Source organism: Leptinotarsa decemlineata, unplaced genomic scaffold (genome assembly GCF_025532065.1).
Source record: "Leptinotarsa decemlineata unplaced genomic scaffold, Ldec_3_MD MMD2_tig00004204_RagTag_RagTag, whole genome shotgun sequence".
Taxonomy (NCBI): domain Eukaryota; kingdom Metazoa; phylum Arthropoda; class Insecta; order Coleoptera; family Chrysomelidae; genus Leptinotarsa; species Leptinotarsa decemlineata.
Window position 1 is genome coordinate 581,266 of NW_027412603.1, and position 26,479 is coordinate 607,744.

General features: G+C 33.6%; 1 protein-coding gene across 1 annotated transcript in view; it reads right to left on the bottom strand.

Annotated features, from left to right (window-relative positions):
• Stt3A (Catalytic subunit 3A of the oligosaccharyltransferase complex) overlaps positions 1 to 26,479 on the bottom strand; it is a 65,742-nt gene that overhangs the window by 32,721 nt on the left and 6,542 nt on the right. Inside the window, exons 6-7 of the mRNA XM_074178620.1 lie at positions 12,920 to 13,312; positions 1,082 to 1,419 (exon numbers count right to left, since the gene is read on the bottom strand). Coding sequence (XP_074034721.1) covers positions 1,082 to 1,419; positions 12,920 to 13,312 — 731 coding nt within the window. The remainder of the gene's footprint in view (positions 1 to 1,081; positions 1,420 to 12,919; positions 13,313 to 26,479) is intronic.

Below are 26,479 nucleotides of genomic sequence, written 5' to 3' on the forward strand. Positions count from 1 at the left end.
ATAATGGTGGACGAGCGGGTTTGATGTCGTCGAGTGAAACTACATTTTTATCAAGACTCGTTGCTCCGATCGACTTTCCACACGAGTACTTTTATTCATAAAATTGTCCAAGTAACCTTAATTTGTTGAAAAATATTGAAAAATATCTGTCATTTCAAAGTTTTGGGGTGTGGACCATCGGGGGTAGTCCGTTCCTGACTTTGTAGCAAAACAACTGACTCCTGCATGAAAGCTCATCGAAGGAATTCATTTGTTTAGTCAATTACCAAAATTTGGATGATTTTGAATAATCACTTGAAAAGTTATCAAAGAAAAACATTTTTCATTTTTGTAACTTCGAGGGCCCGTAACTTGGTTACGAAGACTTTTAGGAAAAAAAGTTATATGAAGTACTGGTGATATTTTGACCCCATCTATACATTCCCGAGAGGAAAAGAGGAAGTCCAGGGACACCCTGTATAACTTTTTCGTTAGGATAGGTAGTAGAAAAATAATTTGTTAAGCAATTAACAATACCATTGTTACTATTGCAAGTTATATCCTCCAAATACATGGTTGATGAAAAGTTATACGGTTTTCTTTTATTATTTGTATATTTCCAGAAGCTTCGAGAATCATTTGAAATAGCATTTTCGATTTTTTTAATGTAAAATTCACGGCATTGCTTCTGAAGTTCTTTACACCTATTTCGGAGGTCAGCAAACTGATGGTAGTGCTCAATGCACCTGTACTTTTGTATATTTTTTGAGATATTTTTCTTTTCTATTAACCTATTCTATTAATAGTTTTCTCAGTTTAGTTTTCTTAGTTTAGTCAGTCTGTGACTGACTAAAGGTAAGAAACCCAAATGTATAATTTGGAGAGAAGGTATACTGCGATGCATTTCAGTAACACGCCCTCCTTTGTCTGCATGATACTAACTGCATCCATCTGTCAGAGACACTCAACTGATACTCTTAGATAACATGTAGCCATTCAGGCTAAAATGTGCATACCTGAAATTTGTCGGTTGTTCCAGGTACAAGTTTCCCACCTTGATGTCCGCAACAACCCACCCTACAAAGTTATATGTAGAACTTACCAATAATAAGCTTCTCTGAAATCATCAAAAATTATTCTTCCTCCATCATGGGACCTGGCACTAAGAACGATACTAGGTGAACTGTAAGCTTCAGAAGTAACCCATGTGCAGTGGAATGTATAGGATATCAAAAGAATGGTTACTACTGTCACAAACAATGTAGAAATTTCATTTTTCAGTGTAGTGTTTGCTTCCATTTTCTTGTGATGTTTTTTATGTTCAACTTGTTTGGGAAGATCTGTATTCTTCATGAATTTGGTGAGTAGATGTGATATTGTAATGCCACTGAGAATACACATCACAGGAGCTAGGACTAACATTAGACGGACCATCACACCCTAGAAAAAACAGGTTTCAAGGATTTTTTTATATATACAATATGTACCTGTTCTGCAGGTACTTAATGTATAGACTATATTAGTAAGGGTAGGAAAATTCTTATGTGAGAGATCAATTTTCGAATTTTTGAATACAAATATCGTGCCCCAATGTTCATATCTTACAGACGTTCTATATCAAATGCATTAACTATTAACTTATACAGGCTGATTCACGGTGGATGGCACATTAGACGTTTCTGGTGAACCAGACAACGGATCACTTTGAAAATTTAATGGAGGGCATATTCGGACATTCTCTAGCCAACTAAAATATTTTCGACAATGCGGTGTTGCCGCTTCTATTAGAAAGCAGTAGCAACTTTGATTTTTCATATGGAACACTCTGTATATAATATTATTTTTGGAATCTCCAACAATTGCCCGACAACTTTTCTTGATATTTCCCTATACCTATCTGTTACCGATTTCGAAATAAAAATTAATTTCAATTTTTTTCTTCGAAAATCATGACTTCTAAAAATGCCGATATCTTTTAGTTAAGAAGTACTATGATATCGAAATTTGGTTTGGAGTTAGGTGATACTTGGACACTTCCCACACGTCAGCCTAATCTCCGTTACTTCAATACAGGGTGGTAAAAAAATACAGTTTTTTCGTTTGCTTGAAAAAGTTGCTGAAATTTGATTATTTTAAATGGAACACCCTGTATATTATTAAAAATTCGAAAAGCTGCTGAAATTTTCTTTCTTTCTATGTATATCATACCCATACCTAACTAGTCAAGTTTCGGACTTATGAACATTTATTTGTGAAAATGTCCCTTCAGAATGGTATTTCCATTCGGTATTTGGTAAGCAGGCCATGATTACTATTTGACAGTAGCGTTGTGACATTCTCCTAATAATATCGACATTTTCGTCACTTCAGAAGTTGTAAATACCTTCAAAACGATGGAACAAAACTATTCAAACGAAGTTCTTATGAATTTGTTTATTATTTTTGGACAGTGTGACAAAATTATCAGCAGAACATGTAGAAAGTTCAATGAAATGTATCCGAATCTACCGCCAATGAACCTCAAGAAATTTATACGAATTCAGAACAATTTCAATATGTTTGGATAAACTTTAAAAAAGCACCAAGAAACTTGAAATTGGAAATATTGATATGAATAATTATAAAAAAGTAAAACAATCATGTGGAATATTTCAAAATATGTTCGAATCACTGGCCGTTCACTTCCAAGCACTTTAAAATGCGGGTGTTGACTGCTTTCATGGTGGCAGATCTGATTTCATTGGGATCCAAATCTTCAAATGTGTTTGGGCAATCCTTTCTATCAATTCATCTCTCGAACGCACGGGTATTTTGTAAACTTTTTCTTTAAACATTCCCCACAAATAAAAATCTAATGGATTAAGATCGGGTTATCTCGCTGGCCAATTCCATGGTCCCAAGCGCCTCATCCACCGATCGTCAAATAGTCTATCCAGTTCTGCGCTCACTTCTCTTGTGCAATGTGCAGGAGCTCCGTCTAGTTGGTACCGACAGTTTCGATAATCTTCGAGTGGCAGATTATCCACGAAACTGTCTACAGTATTCTCCAAAATATTCAGGTAGCTTCTGGATGTTAATGACTCCTCGTATATCACGTACCTAAATTTGTTGTCCATCAACATGCAGAAGACATTAAAACTAAATTTTTCTTGAAATCCGGCTTCTTTTGTGACGTGAGGATTTTCACTGGACCAATAATGACGATTTTTTCTATTGAAAATCCCTTCTCTCGAAAATTTCGATTCATCAGTCCAAATAATTTTATTTAAAAAAAGTGGATCTTCTTGAATGCGTGTCAACAACATTTCACAAAATTCTACTCTCTGTTGAGGATCTTGAGGCTTCATTGCTTGAATTTTGGTGAATTTATAATCATGCATTTTATGTCTTCGCAAGATTCTTTGAACCGATGAATATTTTATACCCAAATCTTCTTCAGCACTTCTTATCGATGACTCGGGAAATGCGTGAAAATATGCTAAGAAATTAATCTAGTTGTCTTCGAAAGTTACGGGTCGAGGCAAGTTTCTTGGTGCTTTTAAAGTTGATCCAAATGCATAGAAGTTGTTCTGAATTCGTATAAATTTCTTGAGGTTCATTGGCGGTAGATTCGGATACATTTCATTGAACTTTCTACATGTTCTGCTGATAATTTTGGCACACTGTCCAAAAATAATAAACAAATTCATAAGAACTTCGTTTGAATTGTTTTGTTCCATCGTTTTGAAGGTATTTGCAACTTCTGAAGTGACGAAAATGTCGATATTATTAGGAGAATGTCACAACGCTACTGTCAAATAGTAATCCAAATACCGAATGGAAATACCATTCTGAAGGGACATTTTCACAAATAAATGTTCATAAGTCCGAAACTTGACTAGTTAGGTATAGGTATGATATACATAGAAAGAAAGCAAATTTCAGCAGCTTTCCGAATTTTCAATAATATACAGGGTGTTCTATTTAAAATAATCAAATTTCAGCAACTTTTTGAAGCAAACGAAAAAACTGTATTTTTTTACCACCCTGTATTGAAGTAACGGAGATTAGGCTGACGTGTGGGAAGTGTCCAAGTATCACCTAACTCCAAACCAAATTTCGATATCATAGAACTTCTTAACTAAAAGATATCGGCATTTTTAAAAGTCATGATTTTCGAAGAAAAAAAATTGAAATTAATTTTTATTTCGAAAACGGTAACAGATAGGTATAGGGAAATATCAAGAAAAGTTGTCGGGCAATTGTTGGAGATTCCAAAAATAATATTATATACAGAGTGTTCCATTTGAAAAATCAAAGTTGCTACTGCTTTCTAATAGAAGCGGCAACACCGCATTGTCGAAAATATTTTAGTTGGCTAGAGAATGTCCGAATATGCCCTCCATTAAATTTTCAAAGTGATCCGTTGTCTGGTTCACCAGAAACGTCTAATGTGCCATCCACCGTGAATCAGCCTGTATATTATCATACATATTTTACAGAAATTTTATTTGAAGTTTTTCTAAATTGAAATTGGACGAAGTTATAATTGGAAATTCTCTACATGTCACAGATTATTCAGATGGTGTTCCTTGTTATTTGTTTACGTCTCATTTAAGCGTTACGAATAAATTTGAAATCTTGAGAATTTTTTACAGGAAAATATTCAAGGATTGAAATGTGAGGAAGTTATATAGTTTATTTACATAAGAGTACGAAAAATGCAACTGTTGTTCTATAAGATATAGCAATATAAAAACATTTATTATTCAAAAAAGTACTGAAAGTTCTTTCTACCGTCTCTTCTTCTCCATCACTTTGAGTCTTCTCAAGAATAACAGCGAAAGTTGATGATACTAAAAAATCTGAGTAATGATATGTTCGCAGGACTATATTTTTTTCAATACAAACTATGCATCAAAACTTGTGTGGGCATTAAAAATTACAATTGCTTGGATATGTCTGATTACAATCTAAGCAAAACAATTCAATTTTTCCTGTCATGTATTTCATTTCATATTACATTCAATACACCATCTATTTAAAATTTCTCAAGAATTTCTCCCATCCCAGATTTGAAGTTACTATACATGTTGAAAGAATTTTACACCCAATTTCATTTTCACCAATTACGACAAAATTGTTCGACTTTACTGATCAACTTTAGAGCTAATGGATAGTGAGAATGATCAAAGAAGCCAAGTCTGACGATAAGAATGAAGAGAAATGTTCTTGAAACAGCTTGAATGTCAACAACATTGTAGACAACCTATGAAATGTACCATAAAGTAAACGTTTTGATCCATCAGTCGATCGCAATTCAAATGTACATGCAAATGATAGAAAATTTCGTCTTTGTCAGATAATTTTTTTCTATAAGTTTTATTGTTTCAAAATAACATTGTAAATATATTTGAAGTGAACTGTGCAAGAAAAGAAATTGGACTTTCCCAACTATTTCCAGAGTATGAATGATTTGAGGTACTCAAGTTCTATGTTTTTACAGTTTATAAAAAATATTACAGAACTCTGACAGTCATGTTTTATGAATGAGTTGTAAGAATGGGTTCTATATATTCAAGAGCTGTGATTGGTTCATACACCAAACTTCCATTTTTTACTTTATATATTACTTGTGTTCTGTGTTAAGGAAAATACATTGTCTCAATTATTAGGTTATTTCAAAAGTTTTCTTCATTTTGAAGTCATGTATTTTTGTAGCTTCATATCTCAATAAATATTTATTCTACTGTGGCGTGGTATGTACTGATCGATGTATGAATGAATGAATGTTTAATTGTTATTCAAAAATACGGAAAAACAAAACTTGTAGTGATGAGGTAAAACTTTTGGGAGTAATTTTCGACAAACATCTGCAATGGGCAAGTCATACAGAACTATTGCCTAATAAGCTGAGTAGTTGCTACAGCATAAAGTATATGAAAGATCACTGCAGCAAAAATGTCTTGCTTATGCTGTACTTTGCACATTTCCACTCCCACATGAAGTATAGTAAACTGAATTGGGAAAACAGTGCCGGTATGAATCGGATATTCATTCTTCAGAGATACGCAATTTGAATTATGGAAAGTATTGATATGAGAACCAGTTGTCGTCAATACTTTATAACTTTTGGTGTATTAACAGTTTACAGTTTATATACCGGGTGTCCCACATTTTATGTGACAGGCAATATCTGGTTTGTTGAAGGAGATACACAAAAATGTTTCATACAAAAGTTTTAGGAGTTTATGAGAGCTATATTTTGATATAATTTTTAAATATACAGGGTGTTTGGTGTAGGTGCCACAGACCAAAATTACATTTTTTAAAATAGAACGCCCTGTATATCATTACATATTCAGATGCTACGTTAAATTCTGATATAATTTCATGTTTGGTTTTTGAAATTCGGTTACGGCGTTGTTGAGTTATTGCTTAAAATGTAAAGTCTTGAGAACGACTATTATTTTTAAAAATATCTCATACAATTATTATCTCTGCATCAGATCACATGAAAATTAGTCAAAATTTTGGGTGTTCGAAGTAATGGTTTCAATTTTGAGTTGTGGAATTCAGTCAGGAATCATTTTGAATATGAAACAATTGCGAAATTGAAAAAGGTGTATTCGAAAACAAATCTTTAATTAATAACAATGTAAATAATATAACTTGATAAATCATTTCATAAGAATGGTAGGTACCTAGAAATAAGTCATAAAAATTGTTCAAAGTGATGCCCATTAGATATTATACAGGCTTCGAAACGTCGAATCACTTCTCTCGTACAAGTCGCTCTTATAATATCAGGCGTAATATCACTGCACGCTAGTCGAATTTTCATTTTCAGATCATCCACATTCAAAGAGGGAGTAGTGAAAACAATATCTTTTAAATAACCCCATAGGAAAAAATCAAGCGGTGATAAATCTGGGGAACGAGCCGGCCACCGAATTGGACCCTTATTACCAATCCATCTATTTCAGTACGTTCTATCCAGATATTCAGTAACAACCTGTGAATTGTGAGGAGGAGCACCATCTTGTTGCCACCAAATTCCTTGTCGTTCTGCTATGGGAATATCTTCCATCAACTGGATCAAATCATTTTTTGGAAAATGTAAATATCGCAATCCATTGAGATTTTCATTGAAAAAGTAAGGTCCTATGATGCGGCCATTGAACAATCCACACCATACATTAATACTCCAAGTAGTTTGAAAATTACTTTCGCGGACCCAGTGGGAATTTTCTTGAGACCAATAGTAACTGTTATGTCGATTCACAACTCCATTATTGTGGAATCGCGATTCATCGCTCCACAAAATTTGACTGAATATGTTAGGACTTTCATGTAATATTACCTGAATACAAGCAATGAATTCAAGTCGTCGTTCAAAGTCCGTGGGTTTCAAACCTTGTACCAACTGAATTTTGAATGGGTGGTATTTATTTTCTTTCAGAATTCTCTGTACATTAGATTTACTCACACCGACTTCTTCTGCAAGAGTACGGATAGAAACATGTGGATGAATAATAATATAAGCCAACACATTGATCTCTAAATCTTCAGTTCTAACAGATCTCGTATGATGACGATGCTTTATAGTAGAAGGAAATGACCCAGTTCGCAATTTTTCTACAACTCTCGAAAAAGTCATTCGTGACGGAATGGGTCTGTCTGGAAAACGTTCTTGGTATAGACGTTGTGCTTGACGGCAGTTTTTCTGACATTCCCCAAAATTTATTAACATATCAATGCAATCACTTGGACTAAACGCGAAAGGCATACTGGAGTTTTTGCACAAAGAACACAGTTACTGTTTTGCAAAGAATCACTGAATCGAACTGACAAGTAGATACAATTCAACAACATTTGTTACTATGGCATCAACAAGCATAAGCTACTTGATGAAATTGTGCAATATAAAGCAATTCACCCTCAAGTTAGTCACATTCTCAAGAATTTCAATATTATATTCAACTGATATCGATATCGTATCGTAGAGGTGAGAATAATGGTTTGTATTCAGTAGTAGTCTAGTTCAATTTACTAAAAGATATAGACTGGATTCGTGTGAGAGTAAATAAGTTTTTTTGAAACTTTATATTTAAGGAAAAGTGCAATAACTCAACAACGCCGTAACCGAATTTCAAAAACCAAACATGAAATGATATCAGAATTTAACGTAGCATCTGAATATGTAATGATATACAGGGTGTTCTATTTTAAAAAATGGAATTTTGGTCTGTAGCACCTACACCAAACACCCGGTATATTTAAAAATTATATCAAAATATAGCTCTCATGAACTCCTAAAACTTTTGTATGAAACATTTTTGTGTATCTTCTTCAACAAACCAGATATTGCCTGTCACATAAAATGTGGGACACCCGGTATACTGGAAGCTTGCACTTATATCTATAATAAAAATAAGTTTGCAATAAATAACAATCACTGCTATAACACCGTCATAGAAATCTCTTGCAGCCTGATTTTCATCGCACATCTCTGAGCTTGTATTGGCAAGCTCTATAATATTCTTGATGATCATATAAAATCATCCCCCAATGTTCATATATTTAAATCAAGGCTGAAAAAGATCCTACTTCGTAAGTGTTGTTATTCCACAGACGATTTCTTTTTATGATAATAATTTTTTATTTTTAAACTAAATTACTGATGTTATATATATATATATATATATATATATATATATATATATATATATATATATATATGTAAATTTGTAATTGTTGACATGTCCTTGTTCAATGTAACGATATAACTGAAGTATTGACGTTTTACATCATTTATTATACATCGTTTTACATCATTTATTATTTATTATATATATATATATATATATATATATATATATATATATATATAAAGCGATGGGTAGTCTTGACTGACTAGTTAAGGAGAAATACGGAATAATGTTGGGGATGCAGTCAAAAATTGCTGGGCTGTTGTTTAAAGAATACTCTTTGTTATATGGTCGAGCTTTCGAGAATGTTTATTCCCTTTATCAAGACATTAACTCGAGGTTATATTAAAAAGTCGAAAATTTCACTGAGAAACACAATAAAGTCCTTTTCATTATGTAGAAAAGTGTCACACATTAAAATTTTTATGGTTTAAAGAAAATATATATATAAACTTTATTCAGAAATAACATTTAGAGGATTTGAAATTTTAAATTTTATTTTAACGGCCATGCATGGCACTTACTAGTGGCGTGGTAGCAACTAGAAAGAAAGGAAACAGGAAATATCTCAAATTTGTGAATTTGTAATTGTTGACATGTCCTTGTTCAATGTAACAATATAACTGAAGTATTGACGTTTTACATCATTTATTTAACCTTCGTGCTTTCAAATGATAAAGGAATATTATTATTACTATTAACCTAAAACATAAAGACAGCTCGGATGAGACAGACCTTTTTCGAAATTTTCCTGTGAATATAATTAAAATGGGCATTGAAAGACAGTGTTATCTAGCATGAAACTCAGATTACTGAATCTTGTTTACAAATGTGATTTTTCCACCATTTATTGAAAATATATACTGGTCCATATCAACATATTTTATCTTATGTGATTTAGATAACATTGCTTTATTTTTATGATGGAAAATAGACAAAAGTGTTTTAATTCATTTCATTAAAGTGATCATGAATTTCCACAAAATAAACAAGTCATCAAATACAAATGAGCATTGCTTCAGTTTTATTTATATTAAGTTTAAGTTTATTGTTATTTAGATTGGAATGAATTGGATATAGAACATGTCAAGATATAATGTTTGAGTATATGTATATAAATATAATAAAGACTGAGCATGTAACTACAAAACAAGCAAATAAAATATTTGATCGAAAAGTTACATTAAAAATTCATCAATGTTAAATTTTCTTGTAGAAAGCGTTTTATGGCGTTTCGAAATTTGAAGTGTGTAGACTGAATTTTAATGCTAGTGGATAATTAATTGTAAACTCTTACACCTGTTGAGAGTAGTCAATTTCATGTTATTTGGAGATTGTTATGATTTGGATAGATTATCTGATTGTTTCTGTTTGGTAGATATGCATGTCCGAATGTCTGGGAAGAGTGTTTTTTATTTTATGAATGTAGCAGGCAACTTCCATAATATAAAGACAAGCCAGAGGAAGAATATTCAATTCGGCAAACAATGGTTTGCAAAAATTCCTGGATGATATATTTTTCAAAGTTCTTACTGCTTTTTTCTGAATAAGAAATAGATGCTGTGGCAGCCGGAGAGTTTCCCCATAGAGTAGTGCATCAAAGTAGAAATTTCTAAAATTGCCGATATCAACCACATTCTGCATACATTGAATTTAATATATTTTTGTATTTAATTTTTTTATATTTGCTGTAACATGTTCATTCCAGTTGAGATTGTCCTCCAGGTCTGTTCTTCTTTGCTTTTGCGCAACAAAAACAATTTGGATTGCATCGTGTGCTGAAAAGTGGATCCTGTATGACAACAGGACACATTCAGGACAGTGGTTGGGGTGAGTGGTGTGGGGTGAGTGGCGGGGGATCACTGTCTCTCTCTCTCTTATGGGTGTTTGACAGTCCCCCAGTGCAGACCACACGGCACTCACCCAGTAAAGTTATCGGTCAACCACCCAATCCCGCATCTGCGGGCAACAGGCGTTGGCCGATTTCAAGCTAGATGTGTGGGAGAGGTGTCTCGCCCGCTCGCGGCTGGAGGCTAGTGAGCCTCATCTCCAACTGGCGTTGGCCTCTTAGGGGCAGCGGCTCCGCTAGCGGGTAAAGGGATACAGGGTTGCGGTAATCCATTCATGGGTGCATTGCAGCCCCATTCTGAGGCACTGGACGGCTTATGCTGTTCCGTGATCCTCGCCTGCTTCTGTACGGATCCAAGCGTTCGAGGTGTCGGGGCTCGCGGTCCTTCCGGGCTCTAGTATCTGAGTCTAGCCTTGGAGGACACCAAGGCAGACGCTTGAGGTGTCGGAACCCGGTTGGACGGAGCTACTAGTATCCGAGCTTAGAACCCCGGCCGGCCATTTCCGGGACCATATTCCCAATTGATTTGGCATGGTGGGCGACGCGAGCACTCTCTGACGAAAGAGGAGCTTAGTTAACTTGTACGAACGTTCGGTCGAACGCTGCCGATGGTCCTGTCTCTTGGTTAGCCACACTAAGTAGATGTAAGGAAGCAATTCCGGGTTCGGTGAGCGGGAGGAAGCCCTGCGAAATCCTGTTGGTGTGGGGTGAGGGGCGGTACCCGCAAGGATTTCCCGAAAATCCACCCCTCCACACCTGATCGCATCCAACGCCAGGGTGCGTTGGATGCACTTCCCACAGCCAAAAACAAAACCAAAAAAGACCACGGTTACTGTATGGTGGTCAGCGGCTGGTGTGATTCACAGTAACTTTTTGCAACCGGACCAAACCATCACAGCAGAGTTCTATTGTGAGGAAATCGACGAAATGTACCGAAAATGGCGTCCAGGACAATGCCTGTCCGCACGTTACACAAATCACCGTGCGAAAATTAATCAAATTAATGTCGAAGTTCTGCCTCACCCACCATATTCCCCAGACCTGTCACCGGTAGAACCTTCGCCAATCAGGACCAGGCAAAAACGGCCTTCGTCGACTTCATCGAATTTCGAGCAGACAATTTTTATGTTGACGGAATTAATCGACTTGTGTTACGTTGGCAAAAGTGCACTGATTCAAATGGTGCTTATTTCGATTAAACTGAATAAATATTCACTGAAATATTACATTGTAAAGTAGACTCACGAGAACGGACAAAACTTTTGAAACAACCTAATAGAATATTCATAACGTTATTACCACCCACACCGTTATTTCTAGAGATTTATTTCTATTGTTCATATTATTAAGCGTACTTTTCAAGTTATTGTCGAAATTCGTCTTCCTTTTTTTTTGAAAAAAAAACTTCACGACTTTCTACTTCTTCATTGAACTTTCAAAGAAAGGAAGAAGGAAAATAACTACAATAAAAATTATTTATCAAGATAGTTTCTTTCAGATACAATCTCTAAGAAAAAACCTTTCTGAAAAAAAACAGTTTTAATTTTCCTCTTTGAAGATGATCGCTTGGTGATCGAAACACGTGTCGAGGTGTTAGAAATAACGATTTGGTGTTAGGAAAAACCTCCAGTAATATTCTGAAAAAACTACTTTCACATGAACATTGAATTATAAGAAAGGAAAAGGTCCTTATTAAACAACTACTTTCATATGAACATTGAATTACACGAAAATCACTTTTCCCATTCAGTTTATACTGCAAGTATTCGTTATGAAATTTAAACAGTAATCATTCATAGAAATGCGACACAATATTATGATATACGAGATAGTATATCCTCAATGTTGCACTCAAAAGTTACGAGACAAAACACTTGTCTTATCACCTCATCATCACTGTTTTGGATAACAATTCAAAACAAAGCAATTATTTCTTTCATAACATTGGGGCTGTATGTCATGTGAAGAGACAAATCTGCTGTTGTCATGATCACAGTATGTATGAACATTCATGCGGTAATCTGCTAAATAAAAACACATTTTGATAATTCTCGTGGCATTATTTTCATGCAATAACTGTAAGAAACATTAAGCGCTTCTATAGTCAGAGTTCTGAAATATGACTAACTTCACAAGTACTACCATAAATTAGACTATTTTTTCTTAAATTAATAAAGCAAAAAATTCAGAAACAATATTAATGCAGCATGCAATACATAGAATTCGATATCAACTTTTGTTATAGCACAGTATTATTATTTTATAATGATAAAAGACTTGAGTTTTCAATTTCTCTTCCGAAGTCTTCTATCAGTAAATCAGTTAACTAATTATAAAATGAGAGTATGAAAAGAGCTCTTCTTAGTAATATGGGATAATTTAAACTCGAAATTGTAATTACCGCAAAGTATATACTGGTGATTCCATACAAAATCATGAAAATGTTAGCATCAGTTAATTGCTTGAAGCAGAAGTAAAGACCAGCAGGAAACAGGAACACTAAAATCTGCAGATCAAAATAAAAGGAACTCCACGAAGTAGGTTGATGCTCTGATACACTGGCAATGATTGGAATATGATTTTTTGCGTAAGATGGATCCAGAAGAGAATAAAATCTTCCTGTCCATGGAGAAATTTTGCCGGAGAATGTTAAGATACCTCCCACTGTTACAACTAATATTCCAACAGTATATATCAAAAATGTGAATAATGTATCAAAGTCATTCTTCGATAACTTGCTGCGAACGTAATCAACGAAGGCCACAATTTGGCATAGACCGAACACTCCCAAAGCCTGGAATAAATAAATAATTCAATTAGTTTAATGATACTAAAGTAAACATTGTTGACATGATACATAATGTGTAATAAGTAACTAATATATATATATATATATATATATATATATATATATATATATATATATATATATATATATATATATATATATATATATATATATATATATATATATAAATATATTTCAATATTAAATTCTACAAAAAGGATTTGAAGCTTTATATCTTCTATTAATTATCTGCGAGCGCAAAAAAAAATAAATGTATATATATATATATATATATATATATATATATATATATATATATATATATATATATATATATATATATATATATATATATATATATATATTGTCTATTACACAAGTCATAACTTCTAGACTATTAGGTGTATCAAAACGAGATTTGGTACAGATAAATGGTATGTGGAGAGGAGAGTTTTCACATATTTTTCACTTTCCGGTCACTTCCGGTTTCAGCGGAAATGGCTCCGGTTCTGAATTTTTAAATGGAACACCCTGTATATTGTAACATTTTTGGATTTCTGAGACAATTCTGGATCAGAAACTGACATTTCCGGAAGTTTTTCAGCCTACTTGATTTTTTCAGAGTCACTTTTAAAATTGCATCTAGGTGGCCATGATCGGACGTAAACTAATCTATGGACCTCAGGTGATATCAGAAAATTGCAATAGCGGAGTTTTAGTGACTAGTGTGTTGAATATGAATGAGACAAGTTTACAAAATAACATTTTCATTTGTCAAATCTAACGATACTAATTTATTTGCGATTGGATTACAAATAAGAACATAAATTAAATATTACTAAGGAAAATACTCGATACAAATTCATTTACTTTTGTCAAGGGTGCCATGGATAGGAATGATGCATAATATTTTGCGGTTATTTCCATCAAGTCCACTTTGGAGAACAAAACGCTCACCTAGGTTATGACAGTGACATAAGCTTTATGAGCAGAAAGTAGAAGTTTCTCTTGATTTTCGTTAATTTTAGTTTAATTTTTCGTCGAAATAATGTATACTCAAAGTGAAAAAGTGGATATGTTGTTATTGTTTGGAGAATGCCACAGAAATTCAAGGAAAGCTGCTGAGTTGTATGCTCAGAGATATCCCAATCGGCAACACCCATCTCATCAGTATTTTCCCTATGTTGAGAGTCGTTTTAGGCAAGAGGGAAATCGAGACGCAGAACAGAGGTTTGTCATAAATGAGGAGACTGAGATTAACGTTCTTAGTATGGTAGAAGTTGACAAAACGGTTTCTTTAAGAGAAATTAGTAGAGAAATGCAGATAAGTCACGAATCAGCAAGAAAAATACTGAAAAAGCACGGATATCGAGCATTTAAATATCAGTTACATCAACATTTGTATGCTGACGACGGCAATAGAAGAGTAGTATTTTGTGATTGGTTGCTTCAAAATCATAGAGTTAACCCAAATTTTATCACCTTCATTCTATTTTCCGACGAATCACGGTTTACAAATAATGGCATGTTTAATAAGCAGAATTGTCGGTACTGGGCCCAACAAAATCAACATGCAATGAGAGAGGGCAATTTTCAAGAAAGGTTTGGCGTCAATGTCTGGGCTGATATCGTTGGAAACAGAATAATTGGTCCAATATTGTTTCAAGGTCAGTTAACAGGGGTTAGATACTTGGGTTTTCTTCAAAATGAAATCGAGGATCATCTTAATGATATGCCTTTAGAAGTTTTACGGCAAATTTACTTCCAGCAAGATGGAGCACCACCCCATAATAGCAGAGACGTACTTGATTTTTTAATAGAGCATTTTAATAATAGAATTATTGCAACCAACGGTCCAGTACGGTGGCCTGCCCGCTCACCGGATCTGACTGTGTTAGATTTCTTCATTTGGGGATATGTAAAAGAAAGGGTCTACTATGCAACAGCCCCAGCCACTCTCGAAATCTTAGAAGAAAGGATTCAACAGGCATTTAGAAGTATATCGCCTCAAATGTTAAAACGTGTTGAGAGAAACAATTGAACGAGCTGAAATGTGTCTTGAACAAGGAGGGATGCACTTTGAAAATTTACTATAGTGGAATTTTCAAGAACTTAGGATATTGCAAAAAATCTAAGTGCATCGCTGAAATTATTTGTTAAATTTGTTGATCCAATCGCAAATAAATTAGTAACGTTAGATTCGTCAAAAAATCCTTTTTTCGGAAATTGCTTGTCAAAAAATGGTCGCCATTTGAAAAATAATAGTTAGACACGAAAATGTCTATATATATATATATATATATATATATATATATATATATATATATATATATATATATATATATATATATATATATATATATATATTGTAAATGAATTTACTCAACTATTACTAACGAGACACTTTTTCAATTGTGAATCTACAAAGAAAAAAATCTCTTTCCTAGAAATTCAATATGAGGTAGAAAGCATCCAAATTGATCAAATTTGGTTATTTGATATTAAAATCGTTGCACATAAGTATATATAAAAACTCATGAAACAAGTCAATTCAAAATTTTCAAATAACATACTATTGAATAAAAAAAATATCCATATAAACACTCTTTTCAAATGGAAACAAGGAGTTTGTCACTCGAAAAATTCTTTCATTGGGGGTCGGGATTTGAGATGTTTTCAGTGATTCAATACTTGCAACCGTGATTTTTTTGTGAGATGATTGTTTTATAATATTAGATGAATATAAAAAATGCCCAAATGGTCTTTTCACGTCGAAGTTGTGTACAACAGTTTTCTAGCTATATTCTAGTTTTAGGTTAGATTAGGTTTTTGAACCGCATTAAACAACTATTTCAAAAGTGTTCAACAGTAGCTTCCGAAGTACTACAAAATGGTCAAGTGTCACCAACCTTAAATCAGTGGAATGCATTTGGAGCGTCTTAGCCATTGCACCAATATTTCTATAACTAGTGAAAGTCTTATCAATCATTTGTCGCCACTGGGTTGATTTCAGTGGTCATCTTATTTTATAACTATTCTCAAATGGTAAAGAAATATTATAGAGATGTTTTCCTCCATTATTTTTTTATCACAAAAAAGAGATAGCATTTTTCGCCTGGAGAAAATAATTTTACTACTACTCTATAGTATTGGTTTGAGTAAGCATATATAATACCAGACATTGTTTGTTTGAAGGTGATTGACAATGTTTCATGATGAATTTCATTAGTTCGGACTTCCATTGTCTAATATTATATAAAATGATTTGAAATCTCTGAAATAACTAAAATGAAGAATTAAAAAATTAAAGAAGAGGAATAAAAATGAATAGCTGAAAAACAATTTTATCAAGCAAAAACCTGAAATGAAAATTAGTGAAGTAAAATACAAGTAAAAATGAAACAATTTAAAAAAAAATATAAATACAATAAAAATTAAAAAGTTAAGAGATTCCAAGCCAAGTTAATAATAATAATAATAATAATCTCTTTATTTATTCAGTTTGATTTGTATAATCACAGGAGCAGAAGTACAAATGAGAAAGAGGAAAACGTCAATGTACAATATTGAAAAGAAATAAAACTATACGAAATAGATAATGTCACAAAGTTATAAATTAAAAATGTGTAAAAAAAAATTAAATAAATATATATACATATCTACACACACGCACGCACGCGCGTTCGTGCGTGCACATACACATATAGTATTGGATTACAAATAAAAGTCATCAACACTGTAGCAGTCTTGATTTGAAAATGTGTACATTTTCAGAATTTCTGATATTGTCGGGGAGTTTATTAAAAAGTTTTCAGCCTTGAAACTCAAAACTTCTTTGGAAAAGAGCAGTGCGATGTTGACTAGGTAATAATAAGTGGGCATTCCGAGTAGAGTGATTATGATAGGCTCTGTTAGCAGCTGAAGTGTTTCTATTTCGAAAGATATATATGCAATCTTCGATTATGTATACTCCTGCTAGCGTTAATATTTTCAAATTCTGAAAAGTTCCTCTTCAAGAATCTCTATAGCCCAACTTAGCAATGATCCTAATAGCATACTTTTGTATACAAAACACACGAGACACGGTAGAGGATGTGCCCCAGTTAAGGATGCCATATCTAAGATGCGAACTGAAGTTTGCGTAATAGACAGTTAATAAAATAATTTGACCACAATGGTGGGATAGAAACCTAAGACAATAACAGGCTTTTCTAAGTTTATTACATAAGTGGTCAATATGCGTTCTCCATTGAAGTTTGTCATCAAAAACAACACCCAACATTTTTGTTGACTTGGTTAGGTTCAATTCTAAAGCAGTATCAACAAACAGATTCAACCCATATTGTTGCCCAGTATTCATCTTGAAATTTAATAAGTTAGTTTTGGCTTCATTCAACATTAAATTGTTTTTCTTTGACCACATAACTTTTTTGTAGGTCTCTAGAGCTGTGCTTTTCGCGGAGTCCATATCGTTTTCAATAATTAAAATATTAGTATCATCAGCGTACAGTGAATAGCCACGTACAGTGAATTCACGTACAGTGAATAGCCGAGTTCATATTTAGGTACACTGACAAGTCATTGGCGAAAGCTAAATACAAGGATGGTCCTAGAATGGATCTCTGTGGTACCCCATCCTCAATGTTTCTTTCAGTACTTAGACTTTTTCCAACTTTGACTAATTGCCTTCTCTTATATAAGTATGAGTTTAGTAAGGATAGGGGTATTTCTCTTACACCATATCTTGAAAGTTTGTCCAGCAAAAGATTATGGTTCACACAATCGAAAGCCCGTGAAAAGTCAATAAATAATCCTAAAACACATTTCTTTTTGTCCAGAGCACTTACTATTCGATTTTGTAATTCAGACAGTGCCGTATCAGTACTTTTTTTCTTAGTGAAACTATGTTGTTAGGGCGATAACAAGTTATTTGCTATGAAATAGGATTCCAATTGTTCTTTTATGTTAATTTCATAAAGTTTAGAGATACTTGAAAGAATACTAATTGCTCTATAGTTATCCATATTGTTAGGATCACCTTTTTTAAAAATAGGTGATACACTAGCAAGTTTAAGATTGGTAGGAAAGATCCCTTTTGAGGTTAAGAGATTAATTAAAAAGGTCAGGACACCACATAGTTCATTAGAGCAAATTTTCATTATTTTATTGGAGATTCCATCAATCCCAGTGGAGTTACGAGTTTTTCAATCTGTTAATCATTTGTGTGAGTTCCCATTCAGTAATTGGAAACATAAAAAAGCTTGAGTTATTCAAGGTGACATTGCTATCGAGAAACTTTGTGTCAACGGAGAAGTGTTCAGATATAGTCCTATTAAAATGTAGATTAAATTTTTCAGCTATCATTTCATCTGAATATTGAATATCATTGACTGTTATAACTATTTCACCATGTTCCATAGTTTTCTCATTTTGTAATTCCTTAATTATGGCCCAAGTTGTTTTAGATTTTTTGCATGAGTTTAATATCAACTCATCATAATATTGTCTATTCAGCGATTGCAGTTTCTGTATTCTTTATTGCACTTCTTACATTCTTCCTTATATCTATTATCATGTCTAGCTAATGTATTAAACAACGAAACTTTATTTTTTAGCTCCCTTATTTCACGAGTCATCATTATTTTGTGTGAAGTAATTTTTTTGACCGACCTAAGATAATTTTTCTTTTTGGGAACGATATTTCAAAATAATATGTTAGAGAAATCTCACAATATTTTCATTGCATAGGTCGCGACGATATGAAAAACTATTTTTCTTACCATTACTGACTTCATGTTGCAAATCAGAAGTAATTTTCAAAAATTGTGAGTAATGAACTGAAAGATGAAGGTCTACTATATACACATTATAGCTTGTTTTGATAAAAAAGTTATCAATACATGTCCTCGAGTTTGCCGTAACCCTTTTTGGCATTCTCAAACCGATTTCAATGTCATAAGAAGATAGCAGGTCCTCTAGAAGAGTAAGATTGGTGCTATGTAATAGAAAATTGAGATTGAAGTCTCCGCCAATGATTATAATCAGTACTTGGTGAACCCTAATTGCATTCCTAGGAGTTTAGCAATGACTTTCAGATCACCACAGATGTGCCACTTGTGTTGTTCATATTTGATTGATTGGAGAAGTGTTTTCATATTTATATACGTTTCCTTCATGTGAACTGCATGACCTATAGGAATAGAGGGTAGCTGATTTCCATTATGCAGAAGTACAGCTTTTAAGCTTAGTTTTGAAGAGTCTATAAACAGTCTCCATTCAGATGGAGTGTGATCCAAATTCAAGCAGTCCATCAAACCATTAACATCAGAACAAACTACGAGGTTTTCTTTTTTCTCAAAAAAAGGAAGCAAATCTTTTTGACGCTGTCTGTACTGAGATATTTTCACATCATGTTTTAGAAGATTCCACTGTTGTAGTCTTGACCCTAACAGCTCAGCCTTTTCCTTAGACAAGCGAAGATCTCTTATAAGGTCACTCAACTCTGCTTGACTAATTCTGTGCGGATCACTAGACCTATCGCTTACCTCAAAATCAGGGTCATAGGATGTAGAAGGATGGGTTGCTCCTTCTAAACAGTCTTCATCACCTTCCTCTAAAATTTCATAGTTTTGGGGTGGAGAAGGGACTGGCAAATTGTCTGAGTGTGGTACAGGCCGAAGAGCAGATGGGAGATTAGGGTATTTAACTGTTCCTCTTTTCTTCATAGATAAACCTTGCTTAATGGGAGGAGTTAAGCAGAAATAACAGTCGTCTGTATGATTGGTAGGCTCACGCCAAACCATAGGTACTGCAAAAGCCATTGCCCGGTTTTTATTTTTCAGCCACTCTCGCAAAATGACGGAACAAGAATTACAACATATATGAGCAGCCCATGATTTATCTTGGTCCCCAACTTTCACACCAAAATAATGTTCATAGGCTGTCTTAACGATAGGTGTCATTTTACGTTTCTGAGCCTTAAATGTTATTTCACCACATATATAGCAAAAGCTATCGACAGAATTCACACACTTTCGAGGCATTTCAGATCAGCACTTAAATTAATTTAAAAATCAACTTCACACGATAATTTCAATAGCAACCACGTGCGTACAATTGACAAACTCACATAGGTTATGTTTACTACTTAAGAACAGCTGATGAGAGGGGTGTTATGTAAACAAACATGTGTACCAACTGTTGGTGATGAAATATTTCATTTGTTGAAAACTCAATATACATATATATAATATAATGATACTATATCTTGAAAACAAGAGCTAATATATAATTTTTATGGTCACTTTCGGTTTTAACACGTGGAAATACATTAAAATCATCTAATTTCAACCCCGAAACAAAAACTTTGTTGTGTTGTGTTATCGATGTAGTCTCATCATCAATTTCTGAGAGATTTCCGCTGAATAAAAGCAGAAATTCACTGTAGTCACCATCAGGTGGTCTGTAAATTGCTATACAAATCACATTTTTATTTAGTAGTTTGATGCCACATACTTCTATAACACCTTCTGTACAAAAACTAGTCATATTTAGCTTATGAATGATTCCCACAAAATTATCATGTTTATAGATGGAAACTCCCCCATGGATCTTGGTATCTCGAGAGTAAGAGGCACAAAGATCCAAACTGCTGAACTTAATACTTTCTAATTGTTCAGCCTTTTGCCAGTGCTCCGTAATAATCAGAAAATCACGTATGTTATCTTCCGTAAATGCATCATTTAGAAGAACTATCTTATTATTAATACATTGAATATTTTGATGGACAAAAGAGATATTTTCATTTCGAGCTACAGCAGAACGTAAACTATGAGTTGTAATGCTTACATTTTCACCCATTAGATCATGGTCTTTAGTTTTTTCCAGGCATAGAGAGCTTGGTCTAAAAAATAATTGTCGGATGTATTCATAGAATATGCAACTGGTTCTATGACACTAAAATCAGTTATTTCTATCGTTCTAAGAGCAATTCTTTCTTGGTTTTCTGCTGTGAATTCCATATTTATTTTGAGTTTTTCTAGTAGTTCAAATTTGCTCCCTTTTTGTTTTCAGTCAGTATGAAATGTAATCGAGCAGTTTCTATTGAATCGTTTAAACGCCCTGAGTTTTTTGAAAATAATATTGTTAATATTTTTTTTTGTCATGGTAATTATCACACTCTGAAACTATAATGAAACTATTATGTGAAACTGCTCACAAAGCTTATGTGAGCAGTGCCAGCATTTTCAACTGCTACAATTCTTATACTTGGACACAACAAAATCCTCATTCTATTGTGAAGCAGAGAATTCAAGAAAGATTTGGATTTAGTGTGTGGGCAGGTGTTTTCAGGGGTAGACTTATTGGCCTTTCATTTATAATGGCACACTCACATCTCAGAGGTATTTAGAAATTTTAAGGCAAAATATTGAATCCTTTGTTGATGAATTGCCACCAATGAAGCTCAGAAAAATATATTTTCAATAAGACGCGGCTTCGCCTCACAACACTGTATTTGTCAACAGTTTTTTGGCTGCAAATTTTGGTAATTGGATAGCCAACCAAGGCCCCAACCATTGGCCTGCCAGATCACCGGACCTAACGTCTATGGACCTCTGGAAGGTACGAATTGGAAGCGACAGTGATGCAAATTTCAGCATCTCTCACTCCTATTGATAACTGGCCTTTGAAAGTCCGCATTGCCGAACACAAGACACACACAGTGAGGAAGAAACCAGCAAATCGGGAATAGCAGTGCATGTATGGGCGCATTAACATAACATCAAGTGGTCCCAAGCTGAAATCGTTCACATGGAGGAACACCATAATCAAGCGAAAAACGGCCAACTCCCGCCAAACGGTCAGCTCCTGCTAAACCGGTGAAGCAGAGATAGAGAGCAAAGAGGGGATAGGTGAAGGCACTCGAATGACCTATAAATGGTCATCTCTCAGAGAAAAGTCCAGTCATCACCCAAAGACGATTATGGATACCAACACCCAGTCATCACCCGAAGACGATTGTGGATACTAACAATCAGAATATCGTGAAGTAACTTGACTTGAAATTTTTTCATTTATTTTTAATTGTTCAATTTTCAATTGTTGTTTGTATTTTATTTTATTGTAATTTCACTTCAGGTTTTTTTTGTTTAATATAATTGTTATTTTCAGCTATTCAGTTTAACATCATTAATTTCTATTCATTTTATAAAATATTAGATAATGAAAGTCCGAACTAAGGAAATTCAACATCAAGTGTGCCACATTTTTGTAAATGTAATTTTAAGCTCTATTGAAATATGCAGGAACATACATGGTGTCTCATTAAAAAAAATGGTTTTAAAACAATAACTATTGATATCTGATTGAAAAAATAAGTTTGCACCAAAGTGCTTTGGAAATGTTTTTATAGATACTAGAAATTTTTGACGGGAAAAAAGTTACAGCAATTTTTCGAAAATGCATATTTTCGAAAATCATGCTGTAACTCAGAAACGATGATAGATATCGTTATGCGGTTTTCATCATTGAGTTTGTCATAAAATTTGACTATTACTGGAGTTTTTTTTTCCAACACCAAATCGTTACTTTTACACCTCGACACGTGTTTCGATCACCAAGTGATCATCTTCAAGAGGAAGATAAAACTAGAAACTACTCAGAACTAAAGCTATTTATGCTATTCAGGTACATCATACAGGTAGGTAATCAGTAATACCACCCATACAAGTGTACCACCCTAAATTAATTTTACAATTGACCTTTCTATTATTTTACAATATAACCTTATGTATGTTTAAATGTTACAGCTATATACAGAACAATTTTCAGCTATATAAAATTAGTTTCACAATATTGCCTATCTAAATACAGTGCTAGTCAAAAGTCCCCTCCCCCCCTCGTATCTTTGGAACGGGTATACTTATAATAATGAAATTTGGAGGGTGGAAATAAACGGATGTAGGCTTCTTAACAGGTGACGCAATAGTCATAAATGACGTCACAAGGCCACTGTGACCAAAAATTTTAAATGGGACCCTATGGCAATTGACAGCTCGTTTGAAAGGTATTGAAAATACCTATTCAGTCATACCAATTTTGTTTGGGTTTCGGCTGATTTTGATTGATAAATTGAAGAAATACGAAAATTATTGTTTCGCATTTAATTAATAAAGATTTTAAAGTACGCCTCTGGTTCATTGCAAAAAGGTTGACGTGTTTGAATTATCTACTTGTCAAAAGTGTTTATACCTTGAAAATTTACCTAAGCTATTGTTTAACGAGACGTTTAAGTGTTTACATAGGCAAAATGGTACGTACTGTAGCCGACAAAGTAGCAGCTATCTTAATAATTGGTGAATGTGGAAACAATTTCCATGCAGCGGAACGACTGTTTAATGAGAGGTACCCCGATCGCCCTATATTGAGGGTTTATTTGAGGGAGCTTCTTCGGAAGTTTGAAGCATCAGGTAGTGTTCAAGATGCCAAACGATCTGGTCGACCAACAATTAGTGATGACAAAAAAATTGACATACTTGGAGAAATGGTAGTGAACCCTACTTCTTCCACAGCCCAAGTTGCGTCTATCTGTGAAGTCAGTCAAAGGACAGTACATAGGGTGTTGGCTAAAAACAAATTTCATCCATACAAATTAAAAATGGTGCACCAACTTTCAGATGATGACCCCGACCGAAGACTAGAATTCTGTGAAACTATGTCCGATGAAATGAACCAACAACCAGGGAACATACAGACAATTTGTTTTAGTGACGAAAGTACTTTCTTTCTCAATGGAAATGTTAACACTCAAAATGTGAGGTATTGGAGTGACACAAATCCTCACATCTTTCGTGAAAAACATACTCAATTTCCAGAAAAAGTAAATGTTTGGGCAGGTATTTTGGGAAACCACATAGTTGGGCCTCTTTTTCTCAATGCTAACTTAACCGGTGAATTGTATCTGGAGATGTTACAAACTGATATTGAGGCGTTAATTCTTGAAATTCTAGAAGATAATCCAGATGAATTCGACAACTTGGAAATAACGTTTCAACAAGATGGTGCTCCTGCACATTATTACGGTGCAGTAAGACATTACCTAGATGAAGAATATCGTGGTAGATGGATTGGACGACGAGGTTCGATCGAATGGCCAGCTCGGTCACCGGACCTTATACCATTAGATTTTTTTCTATGGGGGTACTTGAAATCTAAGCACCTGACAGTATTGCCATTCTGAAACAACGAATTGTTGAAGAATGTAGGGCAATTTCCGCTGACACACTGGGACGAGTACGACAAGAGTTTAGCAATAGGATGCATTACTGCCAGGAAGTAGATGGAGCACATTTTGAACACTTATTATAAGAACTGGTTCTTAAATCTTTATTAATTAAATGCGAAACTATAATTTTCGTATTTCTTCAATTTATCAATCAAAATCAGCCGAAACCCAAACAAAATTGGTATGACTGAATAGGTATTTTCAATACCTTTCAAACGAGCTGTCACTTGCCATAGGGTCCCATTTAAAATTTTTGGTCACAGTGGCCTTGTGACGTCATTTATGACTATTGCGTCACCTGTTATGACCAGTTAAGAAGCCTACATCCGTTTATTTCCACACTCCAAATTTCATTATTATAAGTATACCCGTTCAAAAGATACGAGGGGGGGAGGGGACTTTTGACTAGCACTGTATATTTACAATGTGTCTTTTTGTAGTAACCAGTAAACCCAACAATATTATTTCAACAAGCTATATAGTATGCTATTTGGTATTGGGTGTTGGGAAAAAACTCCAGTAATATTCATTACTACACCAAAGGTTCCAAACAGTACATCATAAATAAAATTTGACCCTTAGTGAAATGGGATCTAGAAAAAGTAATCAAGGTATTTTTCCAAACAACCCTGTGTTTATGATCATATGTGATAATTACGAGTAACAACTAGACAATTAGTATCAACATAAAATTTGTGGTTGACATAGAATTACAAATTAACAGTTAGTACTAACAACAGTTAGTACTAAGAATGCATTCAAATACTCATTATCAAAGTAAAAATTCGTCTGGATGAGTATTCATTCAGGCGAATGAATATTCGTTACTGAAGTAAAAGTTATTCTGGATGAATTTCGTTTCAAGGATAATACTAAATTGGCTAGCAAAACATGTGTTGAAAGGAGAGCGCTCTAGTCCTGGTATAGAAAAAGTATTTTCAATTAATTGATTTTATGCTAGAGGTTCTACTTTTACCTATCAAGATCGTTTTTTGATTGATAATACAACACTTGTTCATTAGAGAGCTCATCTTTGTGTTCTATATTTTGTTATTGAACCATAACATTCACAATTATTCCACTAAAAATAGAGTACATTTCCATATTATTGCCATTCGTGGCCATAAAATTGTCACAAATTCTCTGTTCTTCAAAGGTTTAGATTCCTATAATAGACTTCCACAAATGCTAAAAAATACAAGGATAGTAACAATGTTTAAACACAAACTAATTGTACTTGTGATGCACTGTTTGGAACCTTTAGTGTAGTAATGAATATTACTGGAGTTTTTTTTCCTAACACCAAACCGTTATAAGTGATCGAAACATGTGTCGAGGTGTTAAAATTAAGGTTTGATATTGAGAAAAAACTCCAGTAATATTCTTTACAAACTAATTGAATACAATGTTGTTTATTAGGCATACTATATTATTGATTAGTTTTATATTCATGTGAACTCTTCCTCCTGATTTTGATTTAATTTACTATATATATATATATATATATATATATATATATATATATATATATATATTACTATTAATGTAAGTTACAAAAAGGATTTGAAGCTCTATCACTTCTATATATATATATATATATATATATATATATATACAGTGTGACCCATTTAAAATGGAACCACCCCTGTAGAATGTGCATTTTTCAATCAATCTCAATTTTTTTTTATTGAAATATTAAGCATGAGAAACTGTATCTTGACACTAACTTTCACAATTTTAGTTTCATTTCCAAGGCACTCTATGATTTTTTTGTTTGTCAAAAACGGCAAAAGTTTATTAGGCAATTTTTGTTTTCAAATTTGACTACACCACTGGATTCGTAGTCGTTATAAATCAAAACTGTCAAATTTTCATTAAAAAATATTTGT